Source organism: Mytilus californianus, unplaced genomic scaffold (genome assembly GCF_021869535.1).
Source record: "Mytilus californianus isolate M0D057914Y unplaced genomic scaffold, xbMytCali1.0.p SCAF_5, whole genome shotgun sequence".
Lineage (NCBI taxonomy): Eukaryota > Metazoa > Mollusca > Bivalvia > Mytilida > Mytilidae > Mytilus > Mytilus californianus.
Window position 1 is genome coordinate 70,559,658 of NW_026262701.1, and position 21,923 is coordinate 70,581,580.

Below are 21,923 nucleotides of genomic sequence, written 5' to 3' on the forward strand. Positions count from 1 at the left end.
ATATTTGATGAAAAAAATGAATGATTTAAGTTGAAGAATCACTACACACTGAGTCCACTGAGTTGCAATAAATTATAAACATGCCTTATATAAAAGGAACAGTAAATGGAACACGAGTATTCAAGATTCTGTTTCAACAATTGACATTGATTGGTTTAGGAAAATATACATAAAAATCTTTGTTAACACTATCAAAGAAAGAAAACGTGCTTTCAATATGTGTGTAATTTCAACAGTAGTATACCAGTGTTCAAAAGTCAAAATTCTTATCTTCAATTGTTTACCTTGTCTGTAAAACAATTTGGACTACTTGGAATCGGAAATGCATTATTCCATACTTTTCCTTGTATGTGCATTTTGCAGGTCTGACAATGTTGGTGATTTAACAAAACGTGTAGATGTTCATGAAACGGAGATGACTCGCCTTAAGTCTGAAAATGAAATGTTAAAGGATATTATCAAAAACATAATGACGAAAATAACCTACTTAGAGGACAAGATTAACGAAATAATTCACAATAAGAGAGTCAGTACAACCAATCGTATGTAAATATATTTAAATTTCAGCATACACATGACTCGCGTATTCGCTTCAACACAACCTTTATTTGAAAGAACGATGAATCGTCTGTTAATGATATTTAATCCCTTAGACAATGTTGATGAATTTGGCTATTTTTAAGGCCTATTTAGTCATATAGCTCTCCACGTGTTTGGTCTTATACATATTTGGTTTTTAATTGTTTGGGTTTGATGATGATAAATCCAGAAAAGCGCCTCGAACACACGAAATTTTACGTGTTATTTTCATTTACCCTGCAAATGAAAAAAGAACGATATGTGATAAGTAAATCACAATTTTTGAAAAGTACTCGCTAGTCCACGAGTACTATTTTCATATGACAATTTTACAAGTTTAAACAAAATCTAAATATTATATATAATACAACGCCAGGAGCAATCATTTAATAAATTGTTTCAATGTGTCGCATGTTTCAAAATTCGTAAAATAACATATAATTACGTCTTTACAATTCCTAGACGGATACAATATTTTAACAAAATGAAATTCAGTTTAAAGACTTTAGAAGAAACCAACACTCATTTATTTGTCCTGCTATTTACCACTGGACGACATGTTATCACCAATTTATCATCCGATCAACACTTATACAAATACAACGTTTTAACATTATGCAGTTTATTAATCAAAAGTTCATAAAGACATTAATTTGCCATTACGTTTTTCCTTCTACAAGGATATAGATTAAATCAGGAATATCTGCAAAATACAAATCCACAATTTCAGCACTTGCATCAGTGATGGTGTTAACTGCACACTTTCGACGACAAGACCATACTTTTTACTGAAAAAGATATAACTGTGATATTTCTGTTGAAAAAAAATTATAACAACGAGCAAGAAACAAATATTTTTTAAACAAGTGAATAGTTCCTTCATAAATCTTTTTTAGTCCAAATGTAAAATAAGAAAATCAAAAAGGATATGATAAACACGATCTATTTAAAATAAACACGTCTGCCCAAAATAAATGGAAAAAAAACTATGCTGGTACATCACAACTACAGCCACTGATTTATATTAGAACGACTGACTGAGAGTAATCAAAAGAATAATAACGATCATTGCTTTTAATTAATTTTTGCCATACGACTTTTTCAGCTGTATATGTGGCTTTCCATGCCAACGTTGCAGGAAAAGTTAGTGTACATGATAATGAAGATCTACACTTCCAAACTGTCAACGCAAACCTTGGAAGTGCGTACAATGGAAGCACAGGTGTGTTCAAAAGTCCTTCTCGAGGTTACTATGTATTTTTCGTACATTTTCTCACTTATGCACCAAAGACGATTGAGGCTGTAATAGTTAAAAACGGCGCTTCGATCCAAAACGTTTATGCAGGAACAAGAGAATGGGCCGGATATGGCACTGGATCCAATTTGGCGATAGTTGAATTAATGCAGGGAGATAGAGTATGGGTCAAAGTTCACAACAAGTATCATGACATGTTTGATGTTCTTGATGGGCTGTTGGGCACATTTGCTGGATTTCTTCTTTATCCTACATCTTAATAAAATAAAATCCTGGAAATGACCCTTGTTTGTTTATATGATTTATGCTATGTAATATTAAGACAGTAAGTCTTTGGTACATGATTTGCTTAGTTGTTATTGGCTTTCAGAAACTGCGAATACATCAGATCGGTACATTGTGTCTAAAGTGTTTTTGTAATTTTTGTTTGTGCTTTGTGTCGATCTGATGCTGCAAGCCTTTTCAACTAATTTTTATAGTTTGTTCTTATGTTCTGCTGTTACAACACTGTCCCAGGTTATGCATAGTAGTGAGGGCCGGCAAACATGTGTAACCCCGCCACATTCTGTATATGCCTATCCCAAATCAGGACCCTTTGAGTCAGTTGTTGTAGTTTGTTCCGTTTATCATATTTGTGTTTCGTAAATTGTTTTGTTCATTAATCATACCGATAGCTTTTACGTTTGATTTGTAATACATTTGTCATGTCGGGGCCTTTATAGTTTGCTATGCGTTATTGGTTTTGCTCATTGGTTTCGGAAAACAAACATAAAAATCTTTGTTAACAATATCAAAGTAGGAAAACGTGCTTTCAATATGTGTGTAATTTCAACAGATAAAGCGGTATAACATAATTCTTATCTTAAATTTTTCACGTTGCCTGTAGACAGTTTGGACTACTTGGAATCTGAAATGCATTATTCCATACTCTTTCTTTTATGTGCATTTTGCAGGTCTGACAATGTTGATGATTTAACAAAACGTGTTGATGTTCATGAAACGGAGATGACTCGCCTTAAGTCTGAAAATGAAATGTTAAAGGATATTATCAAAAACATAATGACGAAAATAACCTACCTAGAGGACAAGATTAACGGAACAGTTCACAATAAGAGAGTCATTACAACCAACCGTATGTAAATATGAATAAATTTTAGCATACATAACTCGCGTATTCGCTTCATGCACAACCACTATTTTGACGAACGAGGAATGGTCTGTTAATATATAAATAACACATATCTTATAGGGTGATAAAGCAGATTGCCACCTCGAGAAAGCATTGTCAATCGAAATGTCTTTTCGAAAGATAACAATCTGCTTTATCATCCTCTCATCTATGTGTATTTTAATTTATTCTACCGAATGTTCTTTTATTACTGTCTATTAACATTCAAATTGAAAGTAACAAACTATGACGTCTTCAACATCCGTATCCGTATCAGTATTTAATAAAGCGCAGAATCGATCAATTGTCTCTGTGAAGGGAAATCGAGATTTTGTCAAACGATAGAGAAAATTATCTCCCTCGTATTAACCAATCAAAATATGACATGATGTATAATATCTAATGCTATTTAATCCCTCAGGCAATGTAGACCGTAATTAAATTTGCTATTTTTAAGGCCCATTTTGTTCATGTAGCTCTCCACGTGTTTGGTCTTATGCATATTTGGCTGTCAATCGTTTGGGTTTGATGAAGGTAAATAAAGATAAGCGTCTCGAACGCACGAAATTTAAGTGTTATTTTCTTGAACCCTGCATATGACAAAAGAACGGTACGTTGATAAATTAAGCACAATTTTTGAAAAGTACTCGCTTCTCCATGCACGAGTACAATTTTTATTTGACAATTTTACAAGTTAAAAAAAAATCTAAAGATTATATATAATACAAGAAATTGTTCCACCTCGTTGTTAATTTATTTTTATAATCAGAAATATCAAAATTTAACAACGAGCATGGAACCATCTTTTTAAAAAGAAGTGAATCGTTCCTTTGAAAATATTTTATTAGTCCAAATGTGTAATAAAAATAACAAAAAAGATATGACGGAATCTCACAATTTAAAAAAAAAACCAATTCATGTCTGCACAATATAAAAGAAAGCAGAAAACAATTCTGGTACATCATGATAAGCCATGGAGTTATATTACAACGACTGACTGAGAGTTTTCATAAGAATAATAATGAACTTTGCTTTTAATTATTTTTTTTCATACGAATTTTTTCAGCTGTATATGTTGCTTTCCATGCCAACGTTGCAGGAAAAATTAGTGTACATGATAATGAAGTTCTTCACTTCCAAACTGTCAACACAAACCTTGAAAGTGCGTATAATGGAAACACGGGTGTGTTCGAAAGTCCTTCTCAAGGTTACTATGTATTTTTCGTACATTTTCTCACTTATGCACCAAAGACGATTGAGGCTGTTATAGTTAAAAATGGCGCTCCGATTCAAAATGTGTACGCAGGAACAAGAGCAACGGGCGGATATGGCACTGGATCCAATTTGGCTATAGCTCAACTAAATCAAGGAGATAGAATATGGGTCAAAGTTCACGACAAGTATCATGACACTGTTGATGTTCTTGATGGGCCGTGGTGCACATTTGCTGGATTTCTGCTTTATCCTACATTTTAATAAAGATAAATCGGTGAAATGACTCTAGTTTTGTTTACATGAATCATTCCAGGTAACATAAAATACTTATATAAAAATAAAAAGAGTTGTAGGGTATACGTTTTTGTGAAAGAAATCCTAGGACACGGATAATAAAAAAAAAAACAATACAGAGGACTTCATATTCCAAATTCATGCATTTTGGATATATAATAAATCGATACTAGGACTGTTGTTAAATTAATTGATCCGCAGCAGACGAAAAAATTAAATAGTGTTGTATATCAGCTCTTAAACATGTACTTTAGTTTTGGGTACAGGATTTTTTTTAGTTCTTACTGGCTTTTGGAAACTGCGAGTACATCAGATCGGTACATTGTGTCTTGGGTCATTTTGTTGATTGTTTTGTTTTTGTTGTGCACTGTGTGTCGATCTGACGAGGCAATTTTTTTTTATCTGATTTTCATAGTTTGTTCTTATGTTGTACTGTTACACTACGTTCCCATGTTATGGGTAGGATTGGGTGCCTGCAAACATGTTTAATCCCGCAACAGTCTGTATGTGCTGTTTCCATTCAGAAGCCTTTAGGACAGTGGTTGTCGTTTGTTGCCGTTTATCATATTTGTTTATCGTTTTTTGTTTATTGTTTTTTCATTAACCAGACAGTTAGTTTCTCGTTTGAATTGTTTAACCTTTCAAATAACAGCCAACAATTGCATTAATCTTGGTTATACATAATGTTTAACCGCTATGATTGATTAAACTCTCTGAACAATTGCAGAATCAACCGTTAACAAACGTACCAAATTTAAAGTAATATTTAACTTTTTTGTTAAATTGTCGGATGCCTAAAATAGATTTGAATCGTGTGGATACAATCACTTCCAACTATTGAAGAATAAAATCGACAAAATATATGATTATCTTGATGCTATTCGCTTGATTAATTCTCAAAACATAAAATAGACAGTCATTTTACCAGAAATGGATAAAGCTAGAGAATTTACAAGAAATATTGGATTAAGAAACGATAATCAACTTGCAACTACAAAGACAACCGTGATTTCTTACCAAATTTACCCCCCCCCCTTTTCCATCCAAACACAATAGCTGAATATTGTATTCAATATATATTCAACTAAGAAAACCTGTCTTTGCTTATCCTTTATAATAAAATGTTATGTAAACAGCTTCTATTTATATGACATTGGATGCAACAATTGAAATATCAATTGTTAAATATTCTCTTACATCAGTAAATATGGCTTTCCATGCAAATATGGTAGGACTTAAAAGTTAACATTATAATGAAGTGCTGCACTTCGATCGGGTCAACACCAACCTAGGGAATTCGTATGATGAACACTTAGGAGTTTTTAAAACCCCTACTCCGGGTTATTACGTATTTTTGTACATTTTTTTACAATTGAGCCAAAAAGTTTAGAGGCACACATAGAAAAAAATGGAGATGTAATCCAAAATGTCTACGCAGGAATTATGGGTAGAACAGAAGCAAAAGGAATTGGACACAAGTTATTACTACATTTGTGAAGTCCTCTCCCTTTTGATAACAATATCATCATTTTTGTAAAAAGAATTTAAGAAAGTTAACGTGCTTGCAATAGGTGTGTAATTTCAACAGATAAAGCGGTATCACATTAATTTTATCTTCAATTGTTCACCTTGTATTTAAAACGATTTGGACTACTTGGAATCTGAAATGCATTATTCCATACTTTTCCTTGTATGTGTATTTTGCAAGTCTGACAATGTTGGTGATTTAACAAAACGTGTAGATGTTCTTGAAACGAAGATTTCCTAGACGGATACTATATTTTAACAAAATGAAATTCAGTTTAAAGACTTGAGAAAAAACCAACACTCATTTATTCGTCCTGATATTTGCCAGTGGACGACAAGCTATTACCAATTTATCATCCAATCAACACTAATACAAATACACCGTTTTAACATTATGCAGTTTATTTATCAAAAGTTCATAAAGACATTAATTTTCCATTAAGTTTTCCTTCTACAAGGTTATAGATTAAATCAGGAAAATCTGCAAAATACAAATCCAAAATTTCAGCACTTGCATCAGTGATGGTGTAAACAGCACACTTTCGACGATAAAACCATACCTTTTACTGAAAAAGACCTAATTTTGATATTTCTGTTATACAAATACAACGTTTTAACATTATGCAGTTTATAAATCAAAAGTTCATAAGACATTAATTTTCCATTAAGTTTTCCTTCTACAAGGTTATAGATTAAATCAGGAAAATCTGCAAAATACAAATCCAAAATTTCAGTACTTGCATCAGTGATGGTGTTCTGTTGAAAAAAAAATATAACAACGAGCATGAAACAAATATTTTTTAAAGAAGTGAATCATTCCCTCATAAATCTTTTTTAGTCCAAATGTAAAATAAGAATATCAAAAAGGATATGATAAACACGATGTATTTAAAATAAACACGTCTGCCCAAAATAAATGGAAAAAACAAACTATGCTGGTACATCACAAGTACAGCCATGGATTTATATTAGAACGACTGACTGAAAGTTATCAAAAGAATAATAATGATCATTGCTTTTAATTAATTTTTGACATACGACTTTTCTCAGTTGTATATGTTGCTTTCCATGCCAACGTTGCAGGACAAATTAGTGTACATAATAATGAAGTTTTACACTTGTCAACACAAACCTTGAAAGTGGGTACAATGGAAACACAGGTGTGTTCGAAAGTTCTTCTCAAGGTTTTTATGTTTTTTTCGTACATTTTCTCACTTATGCACCAAAGACGATTGAGGCTGTAATAGTTAAAAACGGCGCTTCGATCCAAAATGTGTATGCAGGAACAAAAGCAACGGGGCTTATGGCACTGGATCCAATTTGGTGATAGTTGAATTGATGCAAGGAGATAGAGTATGGGTAAAGGTTCACGACAAGTATCATGACATTTTTGATGTTCTTGATGGGCCGTGGTGCACATTTGCTGGATTTCTTCTTTATCCTACATTTTAATAAAATAAAATCCTAGAAATGAACGTTCATTTTTTATATGATTTGAACCAGGTTATATGTAATATATATAGACAAAAGGAGGTTTTGGGTAAACGTTAATGAGACAGAAATCCAAGGAGACGAATAACCAAAAGACAATATAGAGAACATCCTATTCAAAATTCATTCATTTTAGGTAAATAATTGAATCGATACTAAGATTTTTTTTAGATTACTTGATCCGCAGTAGACGAAAAATTGAAACATTGTATATAAGCTCTAAAACATGTACGCAACTCTTGGGTACATGATTTTTTAGCTGTTATTGGCTTTCAGAAACTGTGAGTACATCAGATTGGTACATTGTGTCTAAAGTCTTTTTGTTAGTTTTTTTTGTGCCTTGTGTTGATCTGATGCTGCAAGCCTTTTCAACTGATTTTCATAGTTTGTTCTTATGTTGTGATGTTAACCCACTTTCCCAGGTTATACATAGTAGTGAGGGCCGACAAACATGCTTAACCCCGTCACACTCTGTATATGCCTATCCCAAGTCAGGAGCCATTGAGTCAGTTGTTGTAGTATGTTCCGTATATCATACTTGTGTTTCCTTTATTGTTTTGTTCATTAATCATACCGTTTTTTTTACGTTTGATTTGTAATACATTTGTCATATCGGGGCCTTTATAGCTTGCTTTGCGTTAATGAATTTGCTCATTGTTGAAATGTGTACGGTGACCTAATGGTTATAGGTGTTAAATTCTACGTCATCTGGTCTCTGGTCGAAAATTGTCTCATTGATAATCATACCACATATTAATATTATTTTACAATCACCTTATATTTATTCGTTCCACATTGAAACTTTGTTATGGTCATTGTTAAAAGCAGTACGTTGACCTAGCATTGCTTACATCCACGTCATTTTGACATTGTTGTCACACTGGAAATCATGCCATATCTCCTTATTCGTCATGAAACTCTGCTTTATATTTTTGTAGGAAAGAAGTAGGTGTTTCATATACAAGGTCAACATCTAAAAGTTATCAAATCCTATTGGAATTGGAATATTGAAGATTCTATAGCATGTACTTAAATTAAAAAAAAAGAATTCGCAAACATGTATTTGCAATAATCAAAATGTCATTCAGCGCTTTATGTTCTTATCGAGGGGATTTTTTTATAAAGAAAATTGCAAATGTTATGTTGTTTTTTTTTAATTTCACCTCGAAGGACGTAGCTTACCGAAATGAATTCGTATCCATTAGACAACATATGGCTGTATTTCTAACATAAAGTTGGTTTTGGGAAAGTATGACCTTTTTGTTTTACAATTTATCGATAATACTAAAAATTGGCTAAAATCTGTCAAAATTGAGGTTCAGATTATTTTCAGGTGTTTGTAATTTAGTGATTTGGTTACAAATAAACCAAAAGTCGCAGAATGTGAGACTTATGGATTACTATCCGGCGGCGTAAATAATTTTGCATAACGCTTTATATTTTTATATACTATTATTCAGAAGGAAGAAGACCTTGAGGCTTTATAACTTGTACGCACATGCCTTTATTATATTGCAAAGTTTCCGTCGGTCATATGTCATTTATTCTTGACCTTATTTTCATTTTACAGCGACTGCTTGAAACAAGTTACTAGGATGACTTTATTTGATATGTGGAATCCTTGCAAGGTCTACATTTCCGCTGGGCAGGGTTCACCTAACCTCAACCTCCTTTCATGGATCAGTGCTCAAGGTTATCATACGTTTTTATGTTCAAGTCAGCATCTCAGATACTCTAATATAGCTCAACTATATTTGGTGTATGGAATGATTGTTAGATGTACATAAACTTATCATAGATACCAAGATTGAAATGTTGTACGCCGGACGCGTGTTTTGTTTACAAAAGACTTATCAGTGACGCTCGAAAAATAAAAAATAAAAAGGCAGGTTTCTTCTGACTTTAATTTTTTCATTGTTCATTGAACTTTACCGGAAGTTGGGAAAGCATTGAGGCTTTTGTCCACCTGAAACAAGAGAGACTTGTGCTAATTGAAATCTTCACCTTTGTCATTGAGCAAGGCACTTATAGCTTCTAAAAATGGTCACCTGTGCAAAGCTCATTGGACATAACTCTGGGACAAGACCCAGATTTAGCCCTAACGAATTGGGATAAACGACTTATCACATGCGGGAGCATACTTTCCTGGAGAGGACTCAAGGAGCTGATAATCCTTGACTCTAAATCACTTATACAAGGTAGAGGACCAAAGCCAACGTGTTTGTTACCGGAATTCTTTCTTAAATGATTATCTGCATCATACTTATTTATGTCAGCAAGATAAAACATGATTTGACACATTAAAGTATTTGTCATCCTTGACCATACTGAACGAAACCTAGGCAAGTCATGAAATCAGATGGAGCAAGTACTCGATGAGGTTGAGGAGACAGTGACATCCTAGTACTCTGGATGTATGGAAATCACACGACTTTTCAAAGCTTCCCTATGACCAACAATAGGATCACCACCCTCTCCATGGAGAGATAATCAACCTTCTGAAGCAGGTGGAAAAACTAATGAAATATGGGAATACATGATTTACTCATGTATAACCACTAAGTTTCTCCAAGATTGTGTACTGTAAATAACATGCGACATATTTTTAGAAAAATCATTGATTATCGTCCGAAAGTTGGATAAACTGTCTGAAATTAAGTGGCTGGTGGTGCTATAATGGAGGCAAAAAGTCGGAAAGAAAACAAATAATTTCAACAGAGAAAACTGACAAATATTACAAAAATATAGAATTTATTACCAAAAAAAAAAAAATGAAATAATATAGTTATGCCCTTGGAAAATCATCTCAGCAAATTTTGAAAATATTTTTAGCTAATTTAAAAAATATTTTCCGCCGAATTCATGAATCCTGATCTGTTGTAAAGCGTTTAGCGCGAACTATGAATGCTTGCGAAATAGTGGTTGACAGGAAATTCGACGTGTCATATCATATCATATGTATATCAAAATTTGTATTCCAGTAACTAACTAACTAAATATACATGTAGTAGTGATGTAGTTTATTTATTTTTATGTATTAGAGAGGGTTAATATTCTATTTTATTAGTTTTCAAACACCATCTGGTATGGAGTATAGTTATTTAATCATTTATTTTTAATGTAATATATCTTAAAAATTACTGTATAATTAATACTATATATATATGTATATGCTCGGAAACGGGCCCTTTAATTGGATTTAATAAATATTCTTATTCTTATTATTATTTTTTCTTATCAACTGCAGTATAACTAATGAAATGTGAGTTGTAAGTTGATAGAACTTGGGGGTTAAAAATTGTGATTTAAAAGACTGACTTAGTGAAAAGAAATGCAACGAATGGCCATTGCTCAGATTATAAAAAATGATATCAGCTGAGTATTTCCTCAAGTTGTAAGATATTAATCGAGGAGGAATCTTAAAAGGGGGTATATGGGAATCTTTATGTCGCATGTGGGAAAAAAATCAATGAAGAAACGAATACTATTTAGTTCACATCTGTTAATTGTCACGTTTGCTGCAGTCGGCTCTAAATTGTAATACATATTTCTCAGCAAAACCGTATGTTAAGAGTTCAGAAAATGAGAGTAAACGATAAGTACACATGTATCAAGGAAAAATAGCACTCTCCACACGTCTAGATATTCGAAGAAACAGGTTAATTCGAATCAGATAATTGTCACTAGAAATTAGGCTTAACGTTAAAACACATCGTTTCTTCTGCTAAACGATATATATAAAAATTGTATCGCGAAAACAGCAACTCTTCGATAGGCTGAATATTTCATAACACGTAAACTTTATTCATATAAATTAATATTCAATTATGGTCCCAAGTTCACAGTTAAAGTACATCTGTTGTTTGGTAAAAGAACATACATTCAAGTTCGATTATATCCACATATATTTAATGACTCAGATATCACTAGACAATGTCAAAGACGTCTGTGCTTTCCGAATCGTGTCCTTGAACATTCGAATATAACGGCAATACCTGTCCGATATCCACCGACCAAGTGTTTTGATAAGATAGTCCTGAACATTCGCAGATCCTGCCGAAGTACTGGCACCAATTCTAAAGGTATTACCATTATAAAAGATAGAGTTTTACCCTTGGTTACACAAGAACAGCAATGCTTGCGAAAACTGTCATGTATTTCTTTAGAAAGTGTAAAGACTGGCTAAGGGAAACAATAATTGATAAATATCATTTTTTATAATGGTCTTCCATATGAATATTGTAACATAAAAAACTCGAAAAATTCGAGTTTTAACATTCAAATCACGATATTATTAAGAATCAATAAAGAAAACAAAACAAAACATAAAAAAAAACAATGTAGCGCGGATCTATCTTTAGAACGACTGACTTTGAGTTATCAAAAGAATAATAATTATAGGTCTTTGCTTTTAATTAATTTAATAATTATTTTGCTTTGTGCACTGTTTTTTCCTGTACATATTGCTTTCTATACACACATTAGAGGGCTAGTTAATGTCCATGATAATGAAGTCATACACTTCCAAGATATCAACTTAAACCTTGAAAGTGCGTACAATAGAAACACAAGCGTGTTCGAAAGTCCAACACAAGCTTATTATGGGTTCGTGTACATTTTTTACTTTTTCACAAAAGACTATCCAGGCTCAGATAGTAAAAAATGGCGTTAGCATCCAAAATGTTCATACAGGAACTAGAGCAACTGCTGGACTTGGCCCTGGATATAATTTGGTGAGCATTTATCTGAAGCCAGGAGATAAAAGTATGGGTCAAAGTCATCCTTGTATCAATGATGAATTTATTCACGACCAGCATCATGGAACCAAGTATGTTCCAAATAGTTCGTAGTGCAAACTTGCTGTTTTCTTCTTTATCCTGTAAACTAGTTTAATAAATCATAGATATCGATATCTTGTTAGTTTGTATAGTCAACAGCATGCAGGTGAATTAAATAGTGGTTTATGCAAAAAGTGTCATTTTCCGAATTAAAGGCGAGAGGGTTGCAAAAATTTCTCTTTTTTTAAGGTAAAAAAAAACCCAACATCTTTTACCTAGATTGACTAACTTTTTGTAGCAACCTGGGCATAGCTGATGGCCTGCACGTCCCTGATGGTATCAATCATATGTAGTCAGTGTTCAAGCATTGGTAAAGATTGATAAAGTGCATTTAATTTAAGACATTTGCAACACATAAATTTGGCAAATTTTAAAAAATTAGTCAATTTTAACTCCCCACGGAAAGCGTAAGAGGAGGCGAAGGGGGTTATCAAAAATCCCAAACTAAAGGACTGAATCTACACCAAAGTTTTAAAGGAAAAATCCAAACCAGTTGCGCCAAAACAATATATATATAATAATAAACATTGAAATAGAATTAGAACATGCGACAAATATGTGAAATTGTAACCCTTACAAAATTCAAGATATTCTGAAAAAAAATTAAATATCGAAAGTGCTCTATTTCAATATTATTTATTCTGCTCGTGAAACATGAAAAGTATCCAACCTTATATGTGATTCAAAACTATAGCCAGGGGCAGGGTTCTCACTAGATACTTAAAGGTGAGTCCAGAAATTGAGAATTTAAATGGGGAGTCCAAGCTTATTCTGCATGGTACTAATCAGTTCTAATCAATTTTTATCATTTGGTTCAAAATTTAAAACCTGGTAAACTACTGTTGCCCTTATTAAACAAGATGTTTCTTAGATTTTGCTTTTAATATGCTACATGTTGATAAAATCAACAACAATTAGAGATTGACCCATTACTAGTAATTACATTTTAGAAATATTTTGCACACAAGTGATGCGATTGGAAAAAAAGTCTCATTCAATCGCTACTTATCCTGCCGCATTTTTCGTATCAATAAAAATACTCAAAACTTTTCTGCATTTACATAATTTGTATTCTTTTCACGTGCTCCATTACTTCATGCTTTTCCACTTAGTTATTTGTTTCACCAAAAGCCCACCTATTAAGGTTTTACACACTGCATAAGTGTGTCTTTCTATGTTGTGATGTTACACTATTGTTTCAGAAAAAGGGTGAAGGTTTGGTACCATTAAAACGTTTAAACCCGCTGCATTTGTTTGCACCTGTCCTAAGTCAGGAATCTGATGTTCAGTAGTTGTCGTTTGTTGATGTGATTCATAAGTGTCTCTCGTTTCTCGTTTTTTATATAGATTAGACCGTTGGTTTTCCCGTTTGAATGGTTTTACACTAGTAATTTTTTGGGGCCCTTTATAGCTTACTGTTCGGTGTGAGCCAAGGCTCCGTGTTGAAGACCGTACTGTGACCTATAATGGTTTACTTTTATAAATTTTTACTTGGATGGAGAGTTGTCTCATTGGCACTCATACCACATCTTCTTCTATCTATAAACATATTGAAATGCATCTGAATATCTTTATTAGGGATGCATAAACATTTAACGAAATCTTACCAAAGAATCACCCATTACGTAGTATGGACCAATATGTTTAAATAATGTCATATTGTAATATTCTCTTTGAAAGCTCATTTAATGGAAATAAAACATCTTCTGCTATACCAGTAAATGATCACCATTTATATTTACCTAAAATATCAATGTTGTCCTGAACACAATCTAAAATTTTCAAACATTCAGTCTGTATACACATTACGCTTTACGTTGCAGTCAAGTCTGATTTGGTCAATAATTTTTATGGGACTTAGTTTCAAGTCTTTTGCTCAGGTCAAAGAGTAGCAACTAACAATTTGAATATAGCATGAACCGTTCGGAATGACAGAGATCATATCTACTCAGGACTAAATTTGTCGCGAGTGGGGAATATATAAATATGTGAAGATTCATTAACGTCTGCACATAATTCATCTTTGGTGTGTTTCGTGTTGCTCAGTCTTTAGTTTTTCTGTGTGCTGTGTTTTGTGTGCTGTTGTTTGTGTTTTCGCCGTTTTTTGTTTTTTGCAATGACATTGTGAGTTTGTTTTCGACTTGTGAGTTTAAATGTCACTTTAGTGTCTTTCGACTCTTTTTATATCAAAGTGTTTAAGGATGGTTCAGTTCTACACTTCCATTTCAAGTGAACATTTTTGTTAACTGTGTAATGCTCGAGGTGTGATCAATAAAGTTGAAGATGAATACACGTTCGCTCGGTATTGAAAATTCTTACTGTGAAGGTAATTTAAAGGAATGATTGAAACAATTACAACAAGGACTTCAACAAATTAAGGTGCAATTTATCATGAATTGATTACTCCTCATATGCTTTTTTTTCAATCACAGATGAAGTTACCATTTTTAAAGAAGTATTTACAAAAATACCGAACACAAATGAAAATTCAAAAAGAGGAAAGACAATTCTATTGCTAGCTAAACCTCCCACTTGTATGACAGTTGTTTATTGTTCCATTATATTGCCAAAATTGGGTGCGCAACCCACACAAATATAATTGGGATCCAATTAAATATAATTGAATTATTGAGTTGGAGCCTGAAGGCGTCTTGGTGTTACTGTACTGTAAGTTATAATAACTTTTGCTTAATTTTGAATACTTTTCATGTTAAGATCAAGAACAGTAATCTGAGCGTTTTCGAAAGTAGAGCTTAAATAATCCATATGTGCTTGTATTTGGTATGAGACTAATTCATCAACCATCCTATTGTCCATACGTCTCTTAATTCGCAAAGAAGGATAAAACCCAAAGTAGCGCTTGCTTACATCACATAGAAATCATGTGTTTCAACGTGGGACTCATCAAAGTAGTACGCATGAAATTTTGAGTATAAACGTTTTTGCGGCAATATTTAGAATTGAATTATTTTTCCTATTTGGTAATGAATCGATAGAAAAAAGTCATTTTATTGTAAAGAACTTACTGTTCTATACGATGAGCATCATCACAATACTCGTAAGATTTTTTCAAAAATCGCATTTTTAACATTAAATCCAACAGGAGGACTATCTAGTGGTGTGCCTCTATAAAACTTACTGTGGCTCCTTTACAACAACGTGCGAGAAATCTTTAGCAATGACATGCAAGTACATGACACTTGTTAGTGCCAAACATATCCTTATCAAAAAATTCGAAAGTTCGAAAGAACTGATCTTTGTGGCAGATATATTTCAATATTTATGAAATCAAAATAGGTTATGTCGTAATTCTTTTATTTATACTATTTTGCAGGTCCGTCGGAAATGATAAATTGCTTGAAAGAATGAATAAACTTGAAACACTTATGATGGACCTTATGAATGATAATGAGATGCTCAAAGAAAAGGTGTCATCCCTACAAACTGAAAACGAAGAATTTAAAAACACGATTAGTTTTCTAAAGAATGACAATGAAGTATTCAAGAAGATTGCGAATGTTTATTACAGTGATGCCAAACATGGAAACGAAACTTTTCATAACAAGCGAATAACTATTTCCAATCGTAAGTTTTCCTTTTTCGTTTTTACTGTAGAGATACGTTCAATTTATAAGAAACTCAAACATAGGGCAAAATAAACGTTTAATTGAATATTCATACATGAACATGTATAATCTTTTACTGCAGACAAAGTTTTTGTGGATTAAATCTTAAAACAGTTGCGTTAAAAAATACAAATCATTTACACACCAGTCGAAGAAATGTGTTCCTGCTTCCATATCAAAATACTGTGGATTCATTTATTGTCGTGGTTTCTACTTCTAGTAGACTGAGGAAAAAATAAATTTTCGTTGATTGATGGAAACATGAATTTTCGTGGATTGAGTAAAACATGAATTTTCTTGGATTGAGGATAGAATCAATTTTCTTGGATTGAGGAAAACACAATTTTTCGTGGATTGAGGAAAACATGAATTTTCGTGGATTGAGGAAAAAATGAATGTTCGTGCATATTTGAATTGAAGTCCGAGTTCAAGACTATAAGATTTTTTTATATTTCGGTGAACATTTAAATTCGTGGTTTACCTATACCCAATCAATCAATGAAAATTAGTATCCCACGAATACAAATGAATCCACAGTAAAAGAAAAACCATTTATATTCACAGAGGTGTTTATTCATGATAAAAAAATTTAAACGATGCATATTTCTAAGTAGTATTCGTATGAATAAGATAGATTCATGAACATATTCCTGAATCATTTGCTACTAATTTCATTTTGTACACATCAGTTCATCATTGTTACTTTTATTAAATTGAACTTCCATTCTGCCCAAGCGGTAGTAGATTAAATTTCTAAGTTATCTAAATTTACGTAATCATCAGTAGCTATCGTTTCTAATCGGCCATTATCATGGCATTACGCATGTAATAAGTTTGAAGGAGAGTAGTTCGTATTTGGCCGAGGTTTGCCGTTTGTGCCGGTTTCCCCTTCAAAACGAAGGTACAAAAAGAAAAAAGAATATGATAACCAATCTTCAATTAATTGACTAGAGGCTACGATATCAATTTTAATCATTTGAATAGGTGTTAAGGATTAGTCCCGCAAAAGCTTTTAAATTCAAAATTAAGCTTTTATACTTCCGGTTGTTTTGTAAAAATCATAAAAAATGCATAGGAATAGAACAAAACCACAACTAAAATTCCTTATGGAAACATATAAACAAAAGTTGAATATGTTTTAGGGGAAAGTGGGGTAACTCGCCATAAGGGGTATCTCGCCACCTTTTACATCTCTGTCATTCATTAATATTTAAGTTGTCTCTCTTTGTATAAAGTTGATTACGTCTGAACGTTACAACATCCGTCATTTACGTCATCGCGTCTTTGTCTTCATCAAGCTCATTTGAGTCAAGATATTTGAAAAAGAAACTTTCACAGGTAAGTGCATTTTATTCTTTGGAAAAATAGTAAGACAGAAAAATGCTCCACATTTCAGCATATTGTGTGGTGAAATAATGTAGTAAACTTTATGCAACCGTGGTCATGATTTGCTGAAAGCTCCGCCATTTTTGTGACTTGTAACGTCATGGTGTAATGGAAATCAATTATTTCATTGAGAACCAAATGTTTTGCGTACGTAAAGACGTAAAATAACTTCTATGTGATCAAATCAATGACAAGCGAAGTCTTCGACATCTACATTATATGATTTTAAGCCCCAGGTGTGCCATTTCATATCGATGAATACAGAAAACGTGCAAATACGAAAGGTGACGAGTTACCCCATGTGGATCGGGTAATTCACCACAGCAATATTCGTGTGTGTAATCAACTAGTTGACATCAAAGTGAATGCCCAAGGTTTCCAAAATGACTGATAAAAGTATATGTCTTTGATTTCATTATTCTTTATTTCATAATAAGATGTATTAAAAGTATAACAGTTATTAACACATATTTTACATGCAGAATATGTCGGCAAGTACGTGTAGATCTACTATAAATATACTGTCTGATCAATTTAGTTTTTTGTTGATTTTTTATTGGTTTTTTTTGTCCAATCTTGTCGGTTTGTAGTGGGTTTTTTTTTACGGAGAACCTGTAGATAAATGTGGCAATTAAAAACATAAACACACAGGGGTGTTGCAACAAAGCCCCTGCTTTTGACAATAATTTACAAAAAAAAAACAATACAAAATCAACAAAATCTAAATTGAACAGATAGTATATTTATAAATCATACACAGTTGAACCGATATTTACATTGTATTCAAAACTAGTGACTCATTCAAGTAATTGGAAATTCCTGAGTTATTCTTCAATATAATTAATTTTTATAACCATCTTTTATTCAGGTTGATTTGCACATGAACACAGACAGTATGGCATCAATTTACGACCTGGCTGACAAACTTCGGAATATTAAAGACATAACTTGTAAGTAATAAAAAATGAAGAATTAAAATATTTCTCATAATGTTGCCATGTTATCCACTGCTTGAGAACCTGTAAATTATTGAACTCGACGCATGTGTCGTCATCTCAAAGTTATATTTTACTGATTTTACCCTCTTTAAATAAAGTATTAATTATTATTATTATTATATTCAACAAATTATACACATGTATGTTGAAAAGTATTACCTTTGTATTCACGTTTGTCGTTACGAAATTTGGTTAATTTAGATAATTTAGAATCTTGCCAAAGCTGTTTCCAAATTTTCAAAATTAAATAACTCGATTTAATAAAAAAAAACCTGTTATCATCTCTTTATCATGGTAAAAACTATAAATGTGCATACATTTACACAGATTATATTATCATGAAAACTATAAATGTGCATACATTTAAACAGATTATATTACAGACTATCAGAAGGCCTATTGATCCTTTTAAATATAAATAAGCCTTAAGAATAAAAGAACAGTAATATTGTTTTACACGTAAATTATGTTAAAATATACAATAGATATTAAATAACTCTTTACTAGTAAATAAATTGTAGGTTTTTATTGATCTATTCTTTTTTTCTTTCAGAAAATACATATGGCAAGAAAAAAGAAAGGCTTGACATCAAAACAGGGACAATGGAGTATGGCAGCCATGGAAAATGCAATTTTGGCAGTGAGAGGAGGAATGGCAAAAAGAAGGCATCGGTTTTATATAATGTTCCAAGGTCGACGCTTAGAGGGAGACTAAATATGAAAGACACTGCAGCACACCCAACAAAACCACCAATCTTGAACAGAAACCAAGAAAATATTTTAGTCGGCTATATCTTGAAAATGGAAGAACGGGGTTTGGGGCTGACAGTGATTGACATTAGGAAACTAGCATACCAGATAGCAAACAAACTTGGGATACATGGCTTCAGTGAAGAGAAGAAGTCCGCTGGATATGATTGGTGGATAAGCTATTCTGAAAGACATCCAATTTTGTCGGTTAGGAAGCCAGAAGGATTGAGTGCAGCGAGATCATCTATTGTTGCTAATTATTTTGAAAAACTAGGATCCGTTATGGAATCTTTAGGTGTTAAAGACAAACCACAACAACTATTTAATGCAGATGAATCGGGAATTAGCACCGTACACAACCCAGAAAAGATTGTCGGGAATAGAGGGAAAAGAGGGATATATGCAAAAACAAGCGGAGAAAGGGGTGAAAATGTAACAGTACTCTGTTGTGTCAATGCTGAGGCACGGGTTTTACCGCCTATAATAATCTTTAAAGGGCAGCGGGTAAGTGAAGCTCTGAAAGTAAACGCACCACCTGGATCAGAATTTGGATGTAGCAAATCCTCATTTATAGACAGTGATCTATTTGACAAGTGGTTCATTAACATCTTCTTGAAAAAATTGCCACCAGCCAGACCCGTTCTTTTGATACTTGATGGTCATGCATCACACCTGAATTTTGATACTTTAGAGAAAGCAAAACAGAACAAGATTGAAATGTTTTGTCTCCCCCCACATACTACACACTGGCTACAGCCTTTAGACAGATCTATTTTCGGACCAATGAAGACAAGTTACAACAAACAATGTCAGAAATTTATGAGAGACAATCAAGTAGACAAGTAACAAGGTATGACTTTTGTGGACTATTTAATACCGCATTTCAGTCTTCAATGAATATGGTTAACATTTTTAGCGGTTTTCGTTCTACTGGAATTTATCCCTTTAATCAAAGAGTCATACCAGCAGAAGCGTATGGACCGTTTTTAACATCTGTACTAGATACCAAGTCACCACAAACGGAGGACATACCAGAAAATGAAAATACAGACCGTAGTACACCTATGGTTGAAATGCCACAATCTACCCCAAATGAAATTGCAGAAACACAGACAAACACCATCGCTGTCGTCGCTGATGTTCATGCAGTACCCGATCGTCCAACATATCCGATGATCGACGCTATTAGAAACCAACCAGAAATGACAGTAAATACAGTTACGTATACTAACTCTGAACGGGAGAATTTTGATGAAATTTTAGTAATTCCCGAAGTTAAGAAAAATCAACCAAAGAAAAAAACTAAAAGAATAACAACAGCAAGGCTGTTAACTGACAAGATCTACCTCATAGAAATGAAAGAGAAAATAAAAATGAAGAAACAGAAAGAAACAGAAAAGGAAGAAAAAAGACGCAATCGGGATGAGAAGAGAAAAAAAAAACTAATTAATTTGCTAACAAAGCCAAAAAGTTCTGAACGAACAACGAAGAAGACAACTATTGCAAAAAAATCTTAAAAAGGCACCTCTTGAAAAAAAAGCAGTGATGACAAAGATAACGAAAAAGATAATAGCTTATATTGTGCATTTTGTGACGGTTACTGTTTTGACGACAACAGTGATGATGAGGACTGGGTCAAATGTACAAAATGCCAAGACTGGTATCACGAATCCTGTACTGGAAAATTTGGAAGTAATTTGAGACAATTCAAGTGTAGAAAGCCCTAAACCAAACTGTACCAACCGAGAGTAACAATCGTTTTTCATAATAAAAAACCATGGCTTTATTTGATTGATTGCAGTTTAACAATACAAAGGAGTAGGTCCGGTAAGGGCTGATTTTGACCCCAAATTTCAGGTTCATCTGATGAAAGATTTTGGACACTTTTTAAACACTTAAGTGTCTACTTTAGTAGAATCAATTTATTTATGTGAAAGATTTGAACTGATTTAGTCATTAAAAACGCTCATATTCAAGCTTAAATGTTATAAATCTATCAAATATGCCATAATATGTCACTTTTCAGATGGTTTTTGTCAAAAATGAAAGTGGCCGCATCCGTGTTCATCCTCAACCTTTATATATGTTATGTATTATCATCAAATACAACTTACATTTAAATATAAAGAATGAACACAAATGCGGCCACGTCCATTTAAGACGGAAACCATCTAAAATTAACTCAAATGCTAAAATTATGAAGATTTCAGTAATTTAGCATGACTTAATGATGCTAGTACCCGATAAATATGCATTGTATTATCAAAAACAGCCCATATGTATGTGACAGAAGTATTCTACTTTCAAATGAATAGCTAAAAGTTTACATTTTAACAGTTTTGTAAAACTGCTATATTTTGGGGCCAAAAAGGGGTCTTACTGAACCTACTCCTTTCAATGACATATTGAGAAGAATTTCATTTACAATATACCTATAAATATCCTTAAATTATTTTAAATGAAAAAAATGACAAATAAAATAATTCAAACGAGAAAACGAACGGCCTAATTTATGTACAAAATTATGAACGAAAAAAACATATGTAACACAGCAACAAACGACAACCACTGAAATAAAGGCTCCTGACTTGGGACAGGCACATACAGAATGTTGCGGGGTTAGAGTAGTTCGAAGGCCAACCCTCCACCTATTCAATTGACTTTTTTGAACAGTGAACTTTGGATATCTGTGATATTTTTTTGTTTTAATATTCTTTGAAATAACTGTCACTCAAGACCAACAGGCTAACGAAACAATTCGAAATATGGTGGCGAGTTACCCCAAATCCATGGGAT

The 21,923-nt window shown here is 32.8% G+C and overlaps 4 protein-coding genes across 4 annotated transcripts in view; all 4 read left to right on the forward strand.

Moving 5' to 3' along the window:
• The window catches only part of LOC127701324 (mitochondrial ribosome-associated GTPase 2-like), a 560,717-nt gene that overhangs the window by 26,796 nt on the left and 511,998 nt on the right, over window positions 1-21,923 (forward strand). The gene's annotated exons all lie outside the window — the stretch shown is intronic.
• Window positions 323-2,094, forward strand: LOC127702746 (complement C1q-like protein 2). Its single transcript, XM_052207052.1, has 2 exons — window positions 323-542; window positions 1,685-2,094. The coding sequence occupies exons 1-2, from the start codon at window positions 323-325 to the stop codon at window positions 2,092-2,094; spliced, it is 630 nt and encodes a 209-aa protein (XP_052063012.1).
• LOC127702747 (caprin-2-like) lies at window positions 2,747-4,478 on the forward strand. Its single transcript, XM_052207053.1, has 2 exons — window positions 2,747-2,966; window positions 4,069-4,478. The coding sequence occupies exons 1-2, from the start codon at window positions 2,747-2,749 to the stop codon at window positions 4,476-4,478; spliced, it is 630 nt and encodes a 209-aa protein (XP_052063013.1).
• LOC127701333 (uncharacterized) lies at window positions 17,284-20,936 on the forward strand. The gene is made up of 3 exons (XM_052205224.1): window positions 17,284-17,331; window positions 18,248-18,329; window positions 18,931-20,936. The coding sequence occupies exon 3, from the start codon at window positions 18,981-18,983 to the stop codon at window positions 19,971-19,973; it is 993 nt and encodes a 330-aa protein (XP_052061184.1). The 5' UTR covers window positions 17,284-17,331; window positions 18,248-18,329; window positions 18,931-18,980; the 3' UTR covers window positions 19,974-20,936.

Bases quoted from the DNA above. Each gene is read 5' to 3' on its own strand.
- LOC127702746 (XM_052207052.1), top strand. From the start codon at position 323: ATGCATTATTCCATACTTTTCCTTGTATGTGCATTTTGCAGGTCTGAC. The intron at 543-1,684 runs GTATGTAAATAT...CGACTTTTTCAG, and splicing joins GAGAGTCAGTACAACCAATC to CTGTATATGTGGCTTTCCAT.
- LOC127702747 (XM_052207053.1), top strand. From the start codon at position 2,747: ATGCATTATTCCATACTCTTTCTTTTATGTGCATTTTGCAGGTCTGAC. The intron at 2,967-4,068 runs GTATGTAAATAT...GAATTTTTTCAG, and splicing joins GAGAGTCATTACAACCAACC to CTGTATATGTTGCTTTCCAT.
- LOC127701333 (XM_052205224.1), top strand. From the start codon at position 18,981: ATGGAGTATGGCAGCCATGGAAAATGCAATTTTGGCAGTGAGAGGAGG.